The sequence below is a fragment of the Terrapene carolina genome, unplaced genomic scaffold, assembly GCF_002925995.2.
Source record: "Terrapene carolina triunguis isolate 2854851 unplaced genomic scaffold, T_m_triunguis-2.0 Scaffold58, whole genome shotgun sequence".
Classification (NCBI taxonomy): domain Eukaryota; kingdom Metazoa; phylum Chordata; order Testudines; family Emydidae; genus Terrapene; species Terrapene triunguis.
The window spans coordinates 110551021-110568249 of NW_020664409.1; the positions used below are offsets into that span (position 1 = coordinate 110551021).

The 17229-nt window shown below is 46.0% G+C and overlaps 1 protein-coding gene across 1 annotated transcript in view; it reads right to left on the bottom strand.

The window, feature by feature from the left end:
- The window catches only part of ZC3H3 (zinc finger CCCH-type containing 3), a 330785-nt gene that overhangs the window by 130168 nt on the left and 183388 nt on the right, over positions 1-17229 (bottom strand). Inside the window, exon 4 of the mRNA XM_024218536.3 lies at positions 3609-3802. Within this exon, the coding sequence (XP_024074304.3) occupies positions 3609-3802 (194 nt within the window). The remainder of the gene's footprint in view (positions 1-3608; positions 3803-17229) is intronic.

The window sequence follows — 17229 nt, forward strand, 5'->3', positions numbered from 1 at the left end:
CTCCCCTCCCCCGATTCCTGATGCCTTGTAGAGTGTGAGGCTACATTAACAACCAGGTGTTAATCCTTGAGGGCTCAGCTAGTTCAACGTTTAGCAGTAAGGCATTCCCTGGAAATATCCCACCCTCTTCTTTCACTACCTCAACCAAGCTTCACAATCAGCATTGCTGTGTACAGTATTAAAGTGTCTGTTTAAAACTTATACTGTGTGTGTGTGTATGTGTATATATACACACACACACACATATATAAAAAATACTGTGTAGTTTTTTGTCTGGTGACAAAGATTTCCCTTTGGTCTGTGGTTTGGTCCACCTGCTTCCCCCTTCACAAAGTTCCCCCGTACCTTTTCCCACACACAGTAGCAAAGTGATGGGTCAACAGCTTACAGGTGGGATCAAGTGCTTTTAAAACAAACAAGAACCTGGGTGTGTGGGTGCAGAGACAGCAGTAGGGAAGACACTCTACAGTACCTGCCTGCGTAGCCAGCCACAGGGTGGGTCTCTGTCCTGAACAGGCCTAAGTTGTGAAAATGCCAGCTACAGCTTCCTTCCCAAACTGCTGGCCAGACTTCTTTTAATGCTCTCGGAAGGCAGATTACCTGGAAACGATGCTTCATCAACTTTCCACCCCTCTGACCTCCTCAGCAGCATCATCTCTGGCATTATCTGCACACTTCTTCATTTCCCATCGGCAGGGCCTGGGAAGCTAATCCCTGGTTTAAGCTAAATCTCCGCCCTCTTCACCTACGGAGATGATGTGCCGTAAGCATTTCTCATCGCCGCGGTTACTTTTCCCGCCTAGCCCTAATTTCCCACTCTCAATTTTCTCTCTCTCACATTTACGCCTGCATGTAAGCTGGGGAAGAGGGGGAGGTGTTTAGTCTTTGTTGCGATGTTGCCATTTGCTCTTAATTTCTGCCCATTTTTAAAAACTTTCCGAGGCTGCTCAGTTCTTCTGCTGACAGGATTTTTGTGCCTATTCAAGGCTCTCTCACTCGCTCCCTCTCTAATCCTGTTCTTTATGGGTTTGTTTAACCGCACTGCCTGCCAGCGTCCCTTTTAAATATTTCATTTGCCTTGGGCTTTTGCTCTCTTTTGGGTTGTTTTCAAGGGGGGGAAAGAGGGAAATTAGATGTAGATTGATTTTTTCCTGAGTTAATTTGGACAATTATCGATTCCAAAGATTTTCCTTCACCTCATCCTGCACTTCTGTGAAGTCAGGGGTTGTGGGCGCGCTGCCGAAATGCCACTTTCAGATACAGTGAGAGAAGCATTTCAGTTCTGTTTACACTGTAATCAGCAGGCCCCAGGTGCTCACCAACTTCTTGTTTATCATACCTCAGTTATTTCCGTTGAGCAAGAGAAGGGAGAGGAAAAACCCTCCTAAAATGATGGGATGTTCCCCCAACTATGCCAGGCAACAGAGCTGTATGAGATCCTCTGGGAACGTCTCCCCTTTAACTGATTCCACTCTAGTTATCCCAATCAGTGTCTGGACAGTTGAGAGGTCCTCCCCCTCAGTAGCCTAGGCCTTTCAAATAAGCTTACTGTATCCACTTTCACATGTCCTGAGCTCTCTTTTTAACCTGTCAATCTCCCAGTGTTTTAAATTATATTTAAAATTAAATCCTCACCTTTGTATCAATTCATAAAATCATAGAATATTAGGATTGGAAGAGACCTCAGGAGGTCATCTAGTCCAATCCCCTGCTCAAAGCAGGACCAACACCAACTAAATCATCCCAGCCAGGGCTTTGTCAAGCCAGACCTTAAAAACCTTTAAGGATGGAGATTCCACCACCTCCCTAGGTAACCCATATCCAACCTAAACCTCCCCCACTGCAACTTGAGACCATTGCTCCTTGTTCTGTCATCTGCCACCACCGAGAACAGCCGAGCTCCATCCTCTTTGGAACCCCCCTTCAGGTAGTTGAAGGCTGCTATCAAATCTCCCCACATTCTTCTCTTCTGTAAACTAAATAATCCCAGTTCCCTCAGCCTCTCCTCGTAAATCATGTGCCCCAGCCCCCTAATAATTTTCGTTGCCCTCCGCTGGACTCTCTCCAATTTGTCCACATCCTTTCTGTAGTGGGGGGACCAAGTCAGATCCAAGTATAGTAACATTAATTTATACATCCACCCTCCATCTCTCCAAAACTCAACCCTCTCCCACCAAAAACTCTACAGACTAACCATTTGACTTAGCCGAGATTTATTATAGTTAGCACGGCAGAATGGTCCAGCGGTTAGGGCACTAGCTTTGGACTTGGCTGTGCCGCTGTAAGGTCTCCCGTGTAGCCGCTCTCCCGTCAGCATAATTCAACCACCTCCAATGAGAGGCAGTAACTATGTCGGCAGGAGAGCGTCTCCCGCCGACATAGCGCAGTCGTTCAGGGGTGTTTTTTCACACCCCTGGCAGACAAAAGCGCCAGTGTAGACATAGGCTTAGTGTCTCTGTGCCTCAGTTCCCCGCCTGTACAATGAGAAGGGAACTTCACAACACCTCAGTGAGGTTGTGAAGATAAATCCATTACAGACTGTGAGTGGCTCCGGTATTACAGTGGTGGGGCCACATAAATACTTGAGAGAGACAGCCAGATTATCCTGTTTTTCCTTTACGACAGTGGTTACAGAATAAACACCTGCTGAGCACAGACAGAAATGGAGGAAAATGCACAACAGGTCCTCAAGCCCTGGATTGCTTCAGAGAAGTACATAAGACAAGCTGTCAAATACAAGTGGGATAGGAACACAGGCCATTCTAGACTAGGACACTGGTCAATCTAGGTTTGTCATTTCACCTCCAGCAGTAACCAGCAGCTGACACTTCTATAACAAAAGCGACGAAGACGTGAAACCAATGTTATTGGGACAAATATCTCTAGAAGCAATTAACAGCCACGGCTGATCTACTTAGATCAGTATTAAGTTTAATTTGGTGAACCCAACAGATGTCTTTGGGCTGGATGAGCCATTTACAGGAAGCACTCTCTTAGGTAGCTATAGGGTGCCCATCAGAGTAGTATCTCGGCACCTCTGAGTTCAGGCAGTCTTCCCTTTGTCTGGTAAAGCGGCTAGGGATAGGGCTGTCGAGCAGGCTATGGGAGGGTGGCAACCAAATGATAGTTCAGGCACATGCTCCTGCAGGATTCTGATGCGTTTGGGAAGAGTTAAAATAGTCACACCGAGTAGCAGAAAGAGTGTCTGGGGAGAAGCAGCAGTTGCGGGAACACTGCCGGGCTGGCGAGCTTTAATACGAAGTGGTGATACATTTCTGTAAGCCTCACCTTGCTCTTACCATCTCATAGCCCCGTTCAGGAACATCTGTATTTCTCATTCAATCAGACTAAAGGTCACAGTATCCATGGCCTGCGTGGCTGCATTAGTTCGCTTCTCTCCCACTTTGATTTCTGGTTTTTACTGGCCCCTTGGTGGCTGGGACCCTTCACGAGCAAGCGGGGGACACAAGCACAGTGGAATGTGCCACACGATGGAGTTGGAGAGATGTGAATGCGGACACATGTTGCTCAGTTTGTCTCACCGGGAATTCACACACACAGATGTGCAAACTCTCAGCACAGATCACAGAGGCTTTATCACCACCTACCTGTTCTACCGTGGAGCTTGTTACTCGGGTCGCCACCCCTGACTGGGGAGCTGGAGGTTTTGGAGAGCTTATTGGCTGACACCCTGTACATCACACCTCCTATACAGCAAAAGCCTTTGTTCCTCCATCTCGGCTGCAGCTGCTGGGATTTGCCGCCTAGGGGTGACTGGCGCATTGGGTTTAATACCAGAGATCTGCAAAGACAAAGAAAGGCCACAAATGGGAGAAGAGGTGAGCTTTGTATCCAGAAAGCTGTCCAATGAAGCTTCACTTTGCTTCAGATTTCATGGACAAACCTACAGATGGAGGGAGTCTCCTGGGGATGGGATCCAGCCCCACCTAGGGCCACTTGCTGTGCTAGCTGGATCCTTCCTGCTCATGCTCCGTACTACCAGAATGATGGAGAGCTCTAAATAACTAGAGGAATTTTTTTTATTTTTATTTTTTATATGGAGATATACCTATCTCATAGAACTGGAAGGGACCCCGAAAGGTCATTGAGTCCAGCCCCCTGCCTTCACTAGCAGGACCAAGTACTGATTTGTGCCCCAGATCCCTAAGTGGCCCCCTCAAGGATTGAACTCACATCCCTGGGTTTAGCAGGCCAATGCTCAAACCACTGAGCTACCCCTCCCCAGGGGCTCTCTTCTCCTGCAGGCCAGAGGAAAATCATAGGTCCCCCACGCCTCTTGTTTAACATCTATTGACTACTCCCTTTAAGGCCCTTTCGCTCCTCAGCTCAGGACACAGTACATCTTCATTCCCCCTTCCCTACAGGGCTGAGCAGCCCCATCCTCCCCAAGCCAGAATAGAAGTTTGGGGGAAGTGCTGCTGGGAAGAGAACTCTGGGTCTTGAAGCTGGCTGAGGGGCACTAGGGGACATCAAATGGCTTCTCAGGGCACCCTGGCTTTGGTTGACCCAGCCCTGTTCATTGGCCCTAAATATTGCTGACTGATACCGTGGACCTCCAACGCTGAACCCAAAGTACAGCTAAAACCTGGGCTGTATACGTGGCCATTAGTGCATAACAGCATATCGCACAATGAGGTTTCTGTGTGCCTTCTACATACAGAGCCGACCTTACTGCATGTGGGGACGGCCATCCCAGTGAAACTGGGCACAGGAGCACTTAGCTGCTCAGTGGTTTGGAACATCCTGTCCCTAGCCCTGGCTCATGGAAGAGCCATAGCTGCCAAGCTCAATGGTTCATTTAAAGCCAGAAGTTGGCTCTCTCTGAGGAGCCCCCTTTTCCAGGTTGTCCCTGTTTCGCACCAGTGCCGGAGAAGATGCCCTCTCTGCAGAATCTCCCCGAGAAAGGACGTCCTTCCTAGCCAGATGGAAGTGTTGGGGCAGCCCAGATGGGGCCGGCAGCCCAAGACCCATCTGCAATCATAAGTAGCTGGCAACAGATGTAGGCCTGGAATTCCACAGACAGGTGGGACAAACAGTGACTGGATTGTGCCCCACTACGGCAGCTGAACAGAGTCTAACCAAACTTACTGGAGCCCTAAAGCTGTAGGAAAGTGATCCATAAACTGTGGCCCTTCAGCACCTCTTTAGGGCCTTACAAGTGGTTCTTGCGGGGCCCGCAAGTCTAATCAGTGCTCTGCCTAACACCAGCCACAGACACTGACCTGCCTAGGGCCTACGTAGCAGAGAGCGGAGACTGGGAACCAAAAGACATGGTAGCACGGCCAGCTACTGGGACCAACTTCCTAGCCCCTTTCCCCTCTGCTGTAAGAGCAGATCTGGCAGCCAGTGAGAGGGATGAGAATGGAGTGACACCCCTTACTTCCCAGCACTCAGAGCGAGAAAGGTTAGCACAATCACATGGCCCTGGTGCTTTTAGGACACTGGGATACGATTAATCTAGGGCCTGTAGACAGCTGCATGAGATGAACAGCAGCTGATAAAGGCTGTGAACTAACACCTTAGTACCAACTCTCCCCTCCCTGTGCTCATTCACTGCAGGAAACCCTTCCAGTTGACAGACTGACTTTTCCTATGTAACGCCAGCTTGCATTCAATCTGTGTAAAGCCGTGCACCTCATTTTTGTACAGATGCTGTTATGCACACAGAGCTGTTGCGGCCAAATCAAATCCACTCAAATATCAAGTCCTCTTAACCATTTACCACTAATCCAAACAGTAATTTGTTTATGCAAATTACAGGTCTAATTTTGTATTAGTACAATTTATGCTCCTAATGCTATTAACAGAACGTATATAAACCGCGCATTACTGAAGACTATCTGTAAATTAAGGCCTGGCATCCTATCAGCAGAACGCAAACCCTGGGAGCATTACCTTTAAATGAAGATGTGCTGCAAAGAAAGAGAGAAGTGTAAAATGTAATAGTTACATTTATTAGTGCTTAGTTTGACAGTCTATTCATTTAATATGGCTGTTGCCATTGGCTACCAACCTTACATATCTGCTTGCGAGTTTCCACAGACGCAGAGCGGGAGAAACCTTAGAATGAACGGTTATGCTGCAGCAATCTGCAATCGGATTCTTTGGCAAGCCCTTCAATGTGCCTTTGGGACGTACTCGTCTTATTAAAGGTCTAAAAATCTGTGTTTATAGCAAGGGACTCACATGAAATGGAGAAAGGAACTTCCCTATCATCCATGTACAGTGAAGTTAGCATTTCTAATGGGGCTACAAAGAGCATAAGCCCAACGGTGGGATCTCTGACTGAACAGACAAGTGTGTGTGGATTGGATCGTGATGCAGAATGAAAGAGAGCGGCACCTGATTTCCTCCTGGATTCTCTCCATGGAGCTTCTCACCTCTGCCGTCTGTGATCCAGTGAGAAGGAGGACAGCCCAATGGTTAGAGCAGTAGCCTGGGAACTGGTTCAAGACCCTGCTCTACCACAGACTTGCTGTGTGACCTTGGAGAAGTCACGATCATTCTTTGCCTCGGTTCCCTGTGTGTAAAATGGGGATAAATGCACTTCCCCACCCTACAGTGGTGTTGTGAAGATAAATGCATTAACATTATGAGGCACTCCATTACTATGGTAAAGGGGGCAATTTAAGTACCCCCGATAATAAGCCTGACTATGGTAGGTCACAGCCTAGTGATCAGCCTGCAGATAGGAAACAACCCCTATCTTTTGCATTTCAGAAGTTTGTCAGCTTGGTTCCAATCTGTTTTCTCGGCTCATCCAGACGAAAAATCAACGTGAAAGTAATTTTCTCTCTAGAGAGATCTAGCTCCACTGGTCTGTGGGGAACAGGATTCTTTAGAGATCAGAGGTGCTTGGTTTGCATAACATTTGGTTCTTAAGAAACCTCTCTAATGTCACTAGGAGATCAATGCAGAGCCTGAAATTCACCAGGCCTGGCAGGAGTGAACCTCATCTCCTCACCTCCGAGCTACACTACACTGCAACGCGTGCTATGTGGCACTCCCCTGGTGGGGCATTTGGAAACGTCAGCTAGTGCAGGATGGAGCTACTCTCCTTTTAGGCAGGGGAGATAGGACACAGCATAATAATCGCATGTTAATCCCATGCTCTTCCTGGTGCAATTCAAGACTTTGATCAGCCTCTAAAAGGCACATAGTGCCTGTCTCAGGAACCACCTCTCCTCCCCCTGAATCCCATCATGGCAGGGGTAAACAGCCAAGGCTTGCTTTGTTGGTTCCCAGAGTGGAATTCCAAGGACCTGCAGTAAAGGCCTCTCAGTGGCAGGGCTTCAGCTGTCAAATTCACTCACAGCACAGACATATCAGAGCCAGAGATTTATCTTCAACGTGCATCTACTTTGTGTGGGCCCTAGCAAAATTATGAGTATTAGCACCCCCTGGAAATTAGTCTCCCAGCTGGTTAGTTCCTCATAAGAACGGCCATACTGGTCCATCTAGCCCAGTATCTTGTCTGCCGACAGTGGCCAATGCCAGGTGTCCCAGAGGGAGTGAACCTAACAGGCAATGATCAAGTGATCTCTCTCCTGCCATCCATCTCCACCCTCTGACAAACAGAGGCTAGGGACACCATTCCTTACCCATCCTGGCTAATAGCCATTAATGGACTTAACCTCCATGAATTTATCCAGTTCTCTTTTAAACGCTGTTATACGCTGTTAAACATTCAGTCTGGTCTAAGGGAACCGAACTAGATGTTTTGAGAGGATGCACAGAGTTCTAATGTATATACATTAAGAATGGATCCTGATACCTTAGTGATGGACACCTTATTACGTTAACACACAAATAATACATGTTAAATACATAATAAAGTTTTCATAATCATAAAGCAATATCAACACTCCCTGGGCAAGAGAGACCACCTGAACTGCACACCTCCACTTCCTTCACTCTAACAGCTCCATATTTTAATCTGGAGAGACGCATTGTCAAGTGGGCCTATATGCTAATCATTCTTACATTCCCATTTTGCATTAGTCTTGAGCTGTGGACCACAGCCACTGACAGATTTGTATTCATGCAGGGGCTCAGAATAAAAAACAACAACACACATTTTGAGTCATGGCATCTACATTACACCTCCACTTACGCTGCCTACTTTCCACATCCAGGAAATATTAAAGATAACCATGTTGCACAAAATGAAATGAGTCCAGAGCTAGATGCTATTTATACAGCATTTGTAGCTGGTAGACTAACTTCCTCACTGCAAAACCACAGGTTCTTTGAAGTCACACACCTTTTGCATGGGCCACTGGAAACTCAAAGCTAAAGTGAAGGTTTGAATTTACAGGAGAAGGGTGATTTGGGGGCTTAAGAATTGAAAGGGGTATGTGGGGTCTATTCCCAGTCCTGCCCCAAACTATGTGACCTTGCAGGCATTGTTTAAACTCCGTGCCTCAGTTTCCCTCATCTGTACCAACAAGAAGGCTGAGTGGCTTAAATGTTGTAATGCTTGTAAAGCGCTTTGAGATCCTTCTATGAAAAGCACAATAGATGCTCAAAGCATCTCTCTCATGTACCTATAAAAACACACCCCTTCAAAGAGCACAAGCCTCTGTCAGAGCTACACAATGGCTTGTATAGACAGGCCTGTACCTAAGGTATCAATTAGTTTGTTGTACTTTGAGGGCTCTTTGCTTCGATTTGCATTAGATTGCAGGGTTTTACTAGGAAGATCCTTAATACAGACACCTGCATTCAGTATTGTTCTAAATCGAGACTCAGTAAACCTTTCTCTGGAAAACATGCCCAGAAAAGGCCTCATTAAAACTATCCATCCTAAAGTGGTTGGTGCAGTTAGTTTCCTTTAAATAAAGTATGCTAGGTAAAAGGTAAATGCTGCCTGGTTTCACTAGCTGTGATAGTTGTAATATGCTACAGCTGTGACTAAAACTAACCACTACAGACAAACAGCTTTTTAACAGAACATGGAGTTACTTCCACCTGAGCTAAAACCAAACCCAAGTGTAAAAACTAATCAAATATCAGAACCTTCAAGTTAGCAAATATTGTTTGAAGGTACTTAAGCTGCTTTCCCACAACTTAATTGGAAGTCACGTATAACAGCAAAGATCCTTACAAGAAAATTCCACCCAAGAGATCTGCCTACAAGAAACTAAGAACTACACACACTTGACACTATAAAAGGAATTTTGTGACTGTATGTTGTTAGAAACAGAGTATTTGCTTGCTCAGATAGGGATGTATCCATAATCCCTATATACAAGCAGCATGGTGGGAATGGTTAGCGATATGGGATGTATTTACTTCGATTTCTACATATAAAACATCAAAGAATGCCTGTAAAACGTCACTGATCGAGACACAAGGCCCGGCTATTACAAAAGTACTCTGATACAGGAACTTTCAATATTTTCTTTTAGTCTCTGATAGGAGAAAAAACCCACATGCTCATTTAAATTTCCATCTCCGGCTTGCCAGCAGAGATGCACGGAATTCAGTGAAGCTGATGCAGTGCTCAGGGCATACAGACGCTGCTGTGTTAATATCTTACATCTATCATGTTGCAAAGCACACTAAGAGAAGCTTACTGAAAGTTACGCTTATTTTTCTCCCCGTGTTAGCAGCAAATTGTGTGTATGCAAACTGCTGAAGTGAAAGCTGTCCCTGTCAAGACACTAGGTAATTCTCACTGGGAAAAAAAAATGTATATAAGCCAAGCCACTTCCTGCGAGTTGGAACTGAATGCTGAAAGCGTATTAATCTCGGTGGAATCACTTGTGGCCCCTGTCTTTGCTTTTCTGACAAGTAACTTGGTTAATTTAGCAGCTCAACGATCACTGAACTGTGTTGTACACTGCTTGGTGTCTGAAAAACTAACATCCACTTACACACAATACAACATGGGTGAGTGAGAGAGAACTACAGGGGAACAGAGTCCTGACTACACTGGGAGTAAAATCCTTTTATCCCCAAAACGTTCATTCAGGTCATGAAAAAAAGTGTTTGTACCTCATCTGTATTTGGAAGATCAACATCCTGAATACAAAGCCAAGAGCTGCCGCACTTCCGTCCGCATGGTTATGTGCGCACAGCGATCGGGTTGGGTTTAAAGCACTTTTAGCCCATCAGTTCAATTCTCTAGAATAAATGCAGCGTCAGTGACAGGAGCACGATTTCTGTCTCCTACTTGGCCCTTGTCACACAGGCTGGCTAAGCTACGTTTAAGTGGAGCTCATTTAAAACTGGGTTAAGTGACAGTTTTAGGGGCTTGCGCTCAATGCAGTTCACACCATGCTACCAACAACCAGCCTAAGCCCACTTGTTGCTCCCAGAGTTCCAGCAGTTTCCCTGACTATTCTGGACAATGATTTTCTCTTCATCACAGTTACAAGCTATTAAATAGTATCAGAGGGGTAGCCGTGTTAGTCTGAATCTGTAAAAAGCAACAGAGGGTCCTGTGGCACCTTTAAGACTAACAGAAGTAAGCTATTAAATGTTTACAAATTACAGTGGTCCCTGTTCAAAAGACACCATTTGCCCAATAGTTACCACTCCATGAAAAACACCACAGGTTTCCCTTGTATCTGAGCAGAGAATAACTGTACAGTACCTGCTGGCAAATACTAACTCCTTCATAGCAACCACTGCAGTTTATAAATATTTAATTCTTTATAAAGAGAAAGCAGTAGTCAGCGCCCAGAACATCCGAGGGAACCAGGCTAGCATCTTGGGAGCAACAACCCTACTTAAATGCTATGGATAGTGTCATAGTTTGGAGAGTTCCTCAGTGTGCTTTGCCTTTCTTAACTAGCAGGCAGAGTTTGGAATGTAAGTTTCAGAACCACAGACGGGCCATCTAAGCTTCAGAACCACCGACGGGCCATCTAAGCTTCAGAACCACCGACGGGCCATCTAAGTTGACTTCCCCCAGTTGGAGATGTTCCACCACAGTGACATCTGGAGGGCTTCTGAAGAGAACACCAGGCCAAAGACAATCACACATCACATGAGAGAGCCCAGAACAGGATAACAGCACTGTTCCTCATTCTGCCTTCCGAACCACTAGCCAGACTGCTGGAATCTTGGCAAAAAATTGAACTAACTTGAAAGGATGAAGGCGTGGTATGTTTAAGTGGAACTACACAGGCAGACCATGCGCTTGCATTGTTCCCCTTGTGGGACTGAAGCCTAAGTGTGGGGCCCATTCAAATTTGGCTAGGAGAAAATCTCTGGGACTGGTAGCTGAGCGTGTCGGATTCTCCTGGGGTTGAGAGATCCTGGAATTGACTAAGCTTCATAGCCAATTGACCAAATAATATTTCAAGTGCTACAGGAATCTTTATCTTTCTTCTGAGATTAGAGACTCAGAGCTGCACTTAGAGTGTGGTGGGAGTGGCATAGTAACAGATAGGCCAGACAGAGAGGCCTTTATACTGCATTCTTAGCTCCTCCATTTCAGAATATAACAGGGTCCTCCCAAGTCCCTAGCAGTGAAATCTCAGCAGCACTCCAAACACACACACACACACACACACACACACACACACACGTTAGCGTACATGCTGTGTTTGCATACCCACAGATTGTGCTACCAATGTGGGTGAAACACATCTGAAGACACTGTGGGGACAAGATACATACCTGAGGGCATGACAGTGTTGTTGGCCGAGGGAAGCTTTGTGCCACAGCAGTGACTGTTGGAATCATCTCTGCCTTTGTTCCCATTCTCTCTGTGCCAGGAAAACTCTGAATAGTGACTTCTCTGAACACGGCTTCCACCTGTGCCCTATGCCCACAGCCCCAGGACCCTAGGAAGACCGGGTCACCTACCAGCTAGGGCTTATGACCTGAAAAATGTTTATTTCTAGAAAAGTCAAAGTTAATGGGGGGAAAAACTCCCAAATGGAGTTGTAATCCGCTCCAATAACCTTTAGAGCTGTTTCCCCCGCTGGAGACAGAAAGACTGAGGGAAAGGCGCCAGGAAGTTACATTACTGCTTCAGCAGTTTTATTATCTGTCTTCACCCTGCTTGCAAAAGATACAGTCCAGACTGGTGCAGGGAATGCTACAGAATACCTACGGTACATGGAGGTGGGGGGTGGGAGAGCAGAAGACAGAATACATTCTCTGCCTGAATTCACCTTACCGCACGTAGAGCACTAGGCATGGGAACCCTGATAACCTATGGTTACACTAAACGTGTCGGGAGTTATTTTTAATTTCTGCATTTCACGCTGCACCAGGAGGTTAATTCCTTCGCCTTTCACCCTCAGGAATCCTAGGTTTCTATTTGGCTTGGGTTACCAGTCAAATGAGTCTGGAGGATTCAATCTAGTCTCCAGTGGACACGTGTCTGCAACAGAATTTTACACAATCAGGACTTTTCTTAGGTAGAGGGCTATCTAAGATCACAGGTTTGTGTACAAGGAGGCCTGAATCTCGCTGAGAGAGATTGGAACGGGAAGCTCAGACACTGCCTACCTCTGTTCAGCTCTGGCCCCAGCTAGCTTATTTTCAGGTGGCATAAGATATCCAGAAATTGACTGGGAAAGATCCATTATGTGCCACGTACCAGAGGAAAAGAGAGAATAATTATGTGAATTTGCTGAGCACATATAAGCCATTCCCATACAGAAGGGAGAGGGTGTTGCCTAGAACTTAATTGTCCCAATCATGCCTTTATAAAAGCCGCCTTCCATTCCTACAGCAGGCTCTACAGATTTAAGCTGGATTCATTGGTCTTCCAAATGGGTATTTCGCTCTGGCAGTAATATTCGGCTTGTCTCTCCTACACCTGCTTAAAGTGACATTCGCCTCACCCGGCTAAAAGTCTGAGCAAAAGGCAGAGACAGGGGCAGCATGGGGTGAGCGGGGGCGTGAAGGAAAGAAGACACATCTAAAGAAGGGCAGGGTGCCTCTAAAAACAGCATGTAGCTTTTAATTCGCAGCAGCATCACAGCACTCTACTCTATTGTTACCCTAATGGAAAGGATGGCCTTTGGAAACTAACTGTATTGAGAAGAGAGGATAAAATTAATGAGATAATAGCTGGGCCAAGGACCTGAAGAATACGCCGGCCCTCAACATGAGGGGCTTGTAATTCCTTTTCTACAACACAAGCTCTCCGATCTAAAGACTTTTCCCATCCGTCCAGCAGGCCTGCTCCGGCAGGAAATTTCATTAACGCTGGAAAATAGGAAAGGTATTAAGCGTGGATAATGAAGGCCAGAGAGGGAACAGTGCCTTAAGATAGTCTTCTTTCTAGCCTTTGTAATGGGAGGCATGAACTTTCCCTTCAAATCCATTTCTAATCCATTTGAAATACTACAGCAAATTATCTTCCCTTCAGCCCGAAAGCGGCCAGCCAATTTACTCCGAATAGAAGTGACAATGCAACAGAATTTATCGCCATAACCTTGACTACACAAGGTTGAGGGTTGTCTTTCCCCCACTCCTGCGTAGGGGAGGATGGGGGAGGGGAGAATACAATTTTAAATGAAAAAAGGGGGAAGAGGGACACTACAAAAATATATGTTTAAAAACAGTGTAGCAGCTGTCAAAGATCAGCTGCCAATAGCAGTGAGCGCTTCAAAAGCAGAATCCCATGGTCTGTGTTAACAATGGTCAGAGCCCAAGTCTTGCTCTAGGAAAAGGTTTGATTCCTTGAGAGTTAGGCAATGATTGTGTCTGGGCTTTCCCCTTTAAGTCCACTGACTACTCAACAGTAATAACTTCACTAGTGACCTGAGATTTTAGTCGGTCCCATCATAAATCACACACTTGGCCAAGTTTGATTTTCTTTCTTCCATTTTCTCTACTTAAAACACTTAAGAGTCTGTGTTTTTCCTCGCTTGTTTTCTGTAAGATTGAATTCTTGCAAATATACTTTCTCTTCCAACAGACCAGAAAGATTCAAGTGTCAGTCCAGGCTAGCAGGAAAGCAAAGGACTCAGCAAGACAATGTAGCGTTAAGCAGCACTAAAGTCTGGTCAGCTAATCAGATTGCTTGGCTCAATGAACTGTCCAAACTATTTACTTGTAAACAAAACAAACTTGGTTGAAAAGAGCTAAGACTGGACCCAAAAACAATGTTAAACTTTCATTGCAAAAATACTCCTTCATAAAAAACATTATTCCAAATATCCGATCAAACAAGGGATACAGCCTTTTCCTCACTGCCAAACTTCACTGCCCACTATTACTACTTATTTAAAAAACAGTTTTTGGTTTGGGAAATTCCTAGGTTTTCTGAATGAACATCACTAATTAAATTAGGTTGGTGTGTAAGTTGCATATGAAAGGAATCCTGCTCCAACAAACCTTACAAGGCCCATTCAAAGCAGAGCTCCCCTGCTACAGACTCCTCCCCAGAAGGCCCTCCCATCTATGCTCTATATATAATCACACAATTGAGGAAGACGGCTGTGCTGGTTAACAAAATGACCTGGTTTATAGATGGAGTGAAGGCAGCTATTAAAATAAATAAATAAATAAATGGAAAATAGGGGAAGTTGATATATCGGAATAAAAATCAGAAGCTAGGAATTGTAGAAAATTGATAAGGGAAGCCAAGGAACCCAAGGAGAAATCTATGGCCAGCAGGGCTAAGGACAATAAGAAGGAGTTTTTAAAAACATATTAGGAACAAAAAGAATCCGGACAATAGTATTGGTCCATTACTAGATGGAAATGGTAGAATTATCAATAATAATGCAGAAAAGGCAGAAGTGTTCAATACATATTTTTGTTCTGTATTTGAAAGGAAAAACAGATGATATAGTCTCACTATATGGTGATGACAACAGTCTTTCCATTCTACTAGTATCTCCGGAGAATGTTAAACAGAAGCTACTAAAGTCAGACATTTTAAAATCAGCATGTTGAGATAGCCAGCTCTTTTAAAACGCTTAGATGCAAGCTGAGGATCTCATTGGACCATTAATGTTGATTTTCAATAAGTCTTGGAGCACTGTGGCAGTTCTAGAAGACCGGAAGAAAGCTAATGATGTGTCAATTTTTAAAACGGGTAAATGGGATGACCCAGGCAATTATAGGCCTGTCAGCCTGACATCCATCCCAGGCAAGATAATGGAACGGTTGATACAGGACTTGAATAATAAAGAATTAAAGGAAAGTAATATAACTAATGCACATCAACATGGGTTTATGGAAAATAGATCCTGTCAAACTAACTTGGTATCTTTTTTTGATGAGATTAAAAGTTTGGTTGGTCAAGCTAACAGTATTGATGCAACGTACTTAGATGTCTGTAAGACATTTGACTTGGTACCACACATTTTGATTAAAAAAAACGAGAATGATGTAAAATGACACGGCACACATTAAATGGATTAAAAACTGGCTAACTGATAGGTCTCAAAATGTCATTTCAAATGGGGAATCATCATCAAGCAGGTGTGTTTTCACAGGGATCCCACAGGGATTGATTCTTGGTCCTATGCTATTTAACATTGTTATGAATGACCAGGAAGAAAACATAAAATCATCCCTGATAAGGTTTGAAGATGACACCAAGTGGGGGAGTGATAAATAATGAAGAGAACAAGTCACTGATACAGAGCTCTGGATCGCTTGGCAAACTGGATGCAAGCAAACAGTAACATTTTAATACAGTTACATGTACAGGTATACATCTAGGAACAAAGAATGTCGGCCATATTTACAGGATGGGGGACTCTATCCTGGGAAGCAGTGACTCTGGAAAAGATTTGGAGGTCACGGTTGATTATGAGCTGCACATGAGCTACCAATGTGATGCTGTAGCCAAAAGAGCTAAGGAATAAACAGAGGAATCTCCAGTAAGAGCAGAGAGGTTATTTCACTTCTGAATTTGGCACTGGTGTGACTGCTGCTATAATACTGTATTCAGTTCTGGTGCCCACAATGCAAGAAGGATGCTGATAAATTGGAGTGTTCAGAGAAGAGCCATGAGAGTGATTAAAAGATTAGAAAACCTGCCTGATAGATTGAGCTCCTTGAGTCTATCACTATTTAGCTTCACAAAGAAACAATTAAGAGGTGACTTGATCACAGTCTGTTAGTGTCTATATGGGGAACAAATATTTAGTAATGGGATCTTCGATCTAGCAGAGAAGGGTCTAACATGATCCAATGGCTGGAAGCTGAAGCTAGAGAAATTCGGATGGGAAATAAGGCGCAAGTAATGAACCATTGGAACAGTTTACCAAGGGTCGTGGTAGATCCTCCATCACTGGCAATGTTTAAGTCAAGTGTGGATGTTTTCTGAAAGATCTACTTTAGGAATGATTTGGGGCAGTGCTATGGCTGGTGTTATTCAGGAGGTGTGATTAAGTGACTATAATGGTCCCTCTTCTGGCCTTCGAATCTATGAATTTCCTCCCCAAGCAATCAACACTGAGTTCAGCTCTTCCTCTAGCCCAGGGGTGGGCAAACTACGGCCCGCAGCCCAGATCCGGCCCCTCAGGGCTTTGGATCTGGCCCGCAGTGCCACCGGCACCACGTCCCTGCTGCCCCTGGGCAGGGGCATACAGGGCTCCGTGCGTTGTCCTTGCCTCCAGGCACCGCCCCCCGCAGCTCCCATTGGCCGGGAATGGGGAACCGCAGCCAATGGGAGCTTCGGGGGAGGTACCTGGAGGCGTGGCAAGGGCAGTGCACACAGAGCCCTCCGCCCCACCTCCCCCAGGGGCCACAGCGCTTCCTGGAGTGGCGCGGGGCCAGGGACAGGGCAAGCAGGCAGGGAGCCTGCCCTGGCCCCAGTGTGTGCCGCTGCCACCCCAGAGCTGCTTGAGGTAAGCGGGGCCGGATCCCGAACCCTGCCTGCACCCCACCCCTCAACTACCTTCCCTAAGCCCCCTGCCTGCACCTCGCACCCCAACTCCCTGCCTTGAGCCCCCTTGTATACCCCACCCAGTACACCCTCCCTGCACTCCAACCCCCTGCCCTGAGCCCCCTGCTGCATCCTGCACCCCGTGCACCCCAACCCCCTGCCGAGCCCCCTCCCGCAGCCTGCACCCCTCCTGCACCCCAACACCTCCTGCCCCGAGCTCCCTGCTGTACCCCTGTGCACCCTAACCTCCTGCCCTGAGCGCCCTCCTGCACTCCGCACCCCTCCTGCACACCAACGCCCTTCCCTGAACCCCCTCACGTGCCCCGCAACCCTCCTCTGCGCCAATCCCTTGCCCTGAGCCCCTTCCTGCACACCGCACCCCCTCCCAC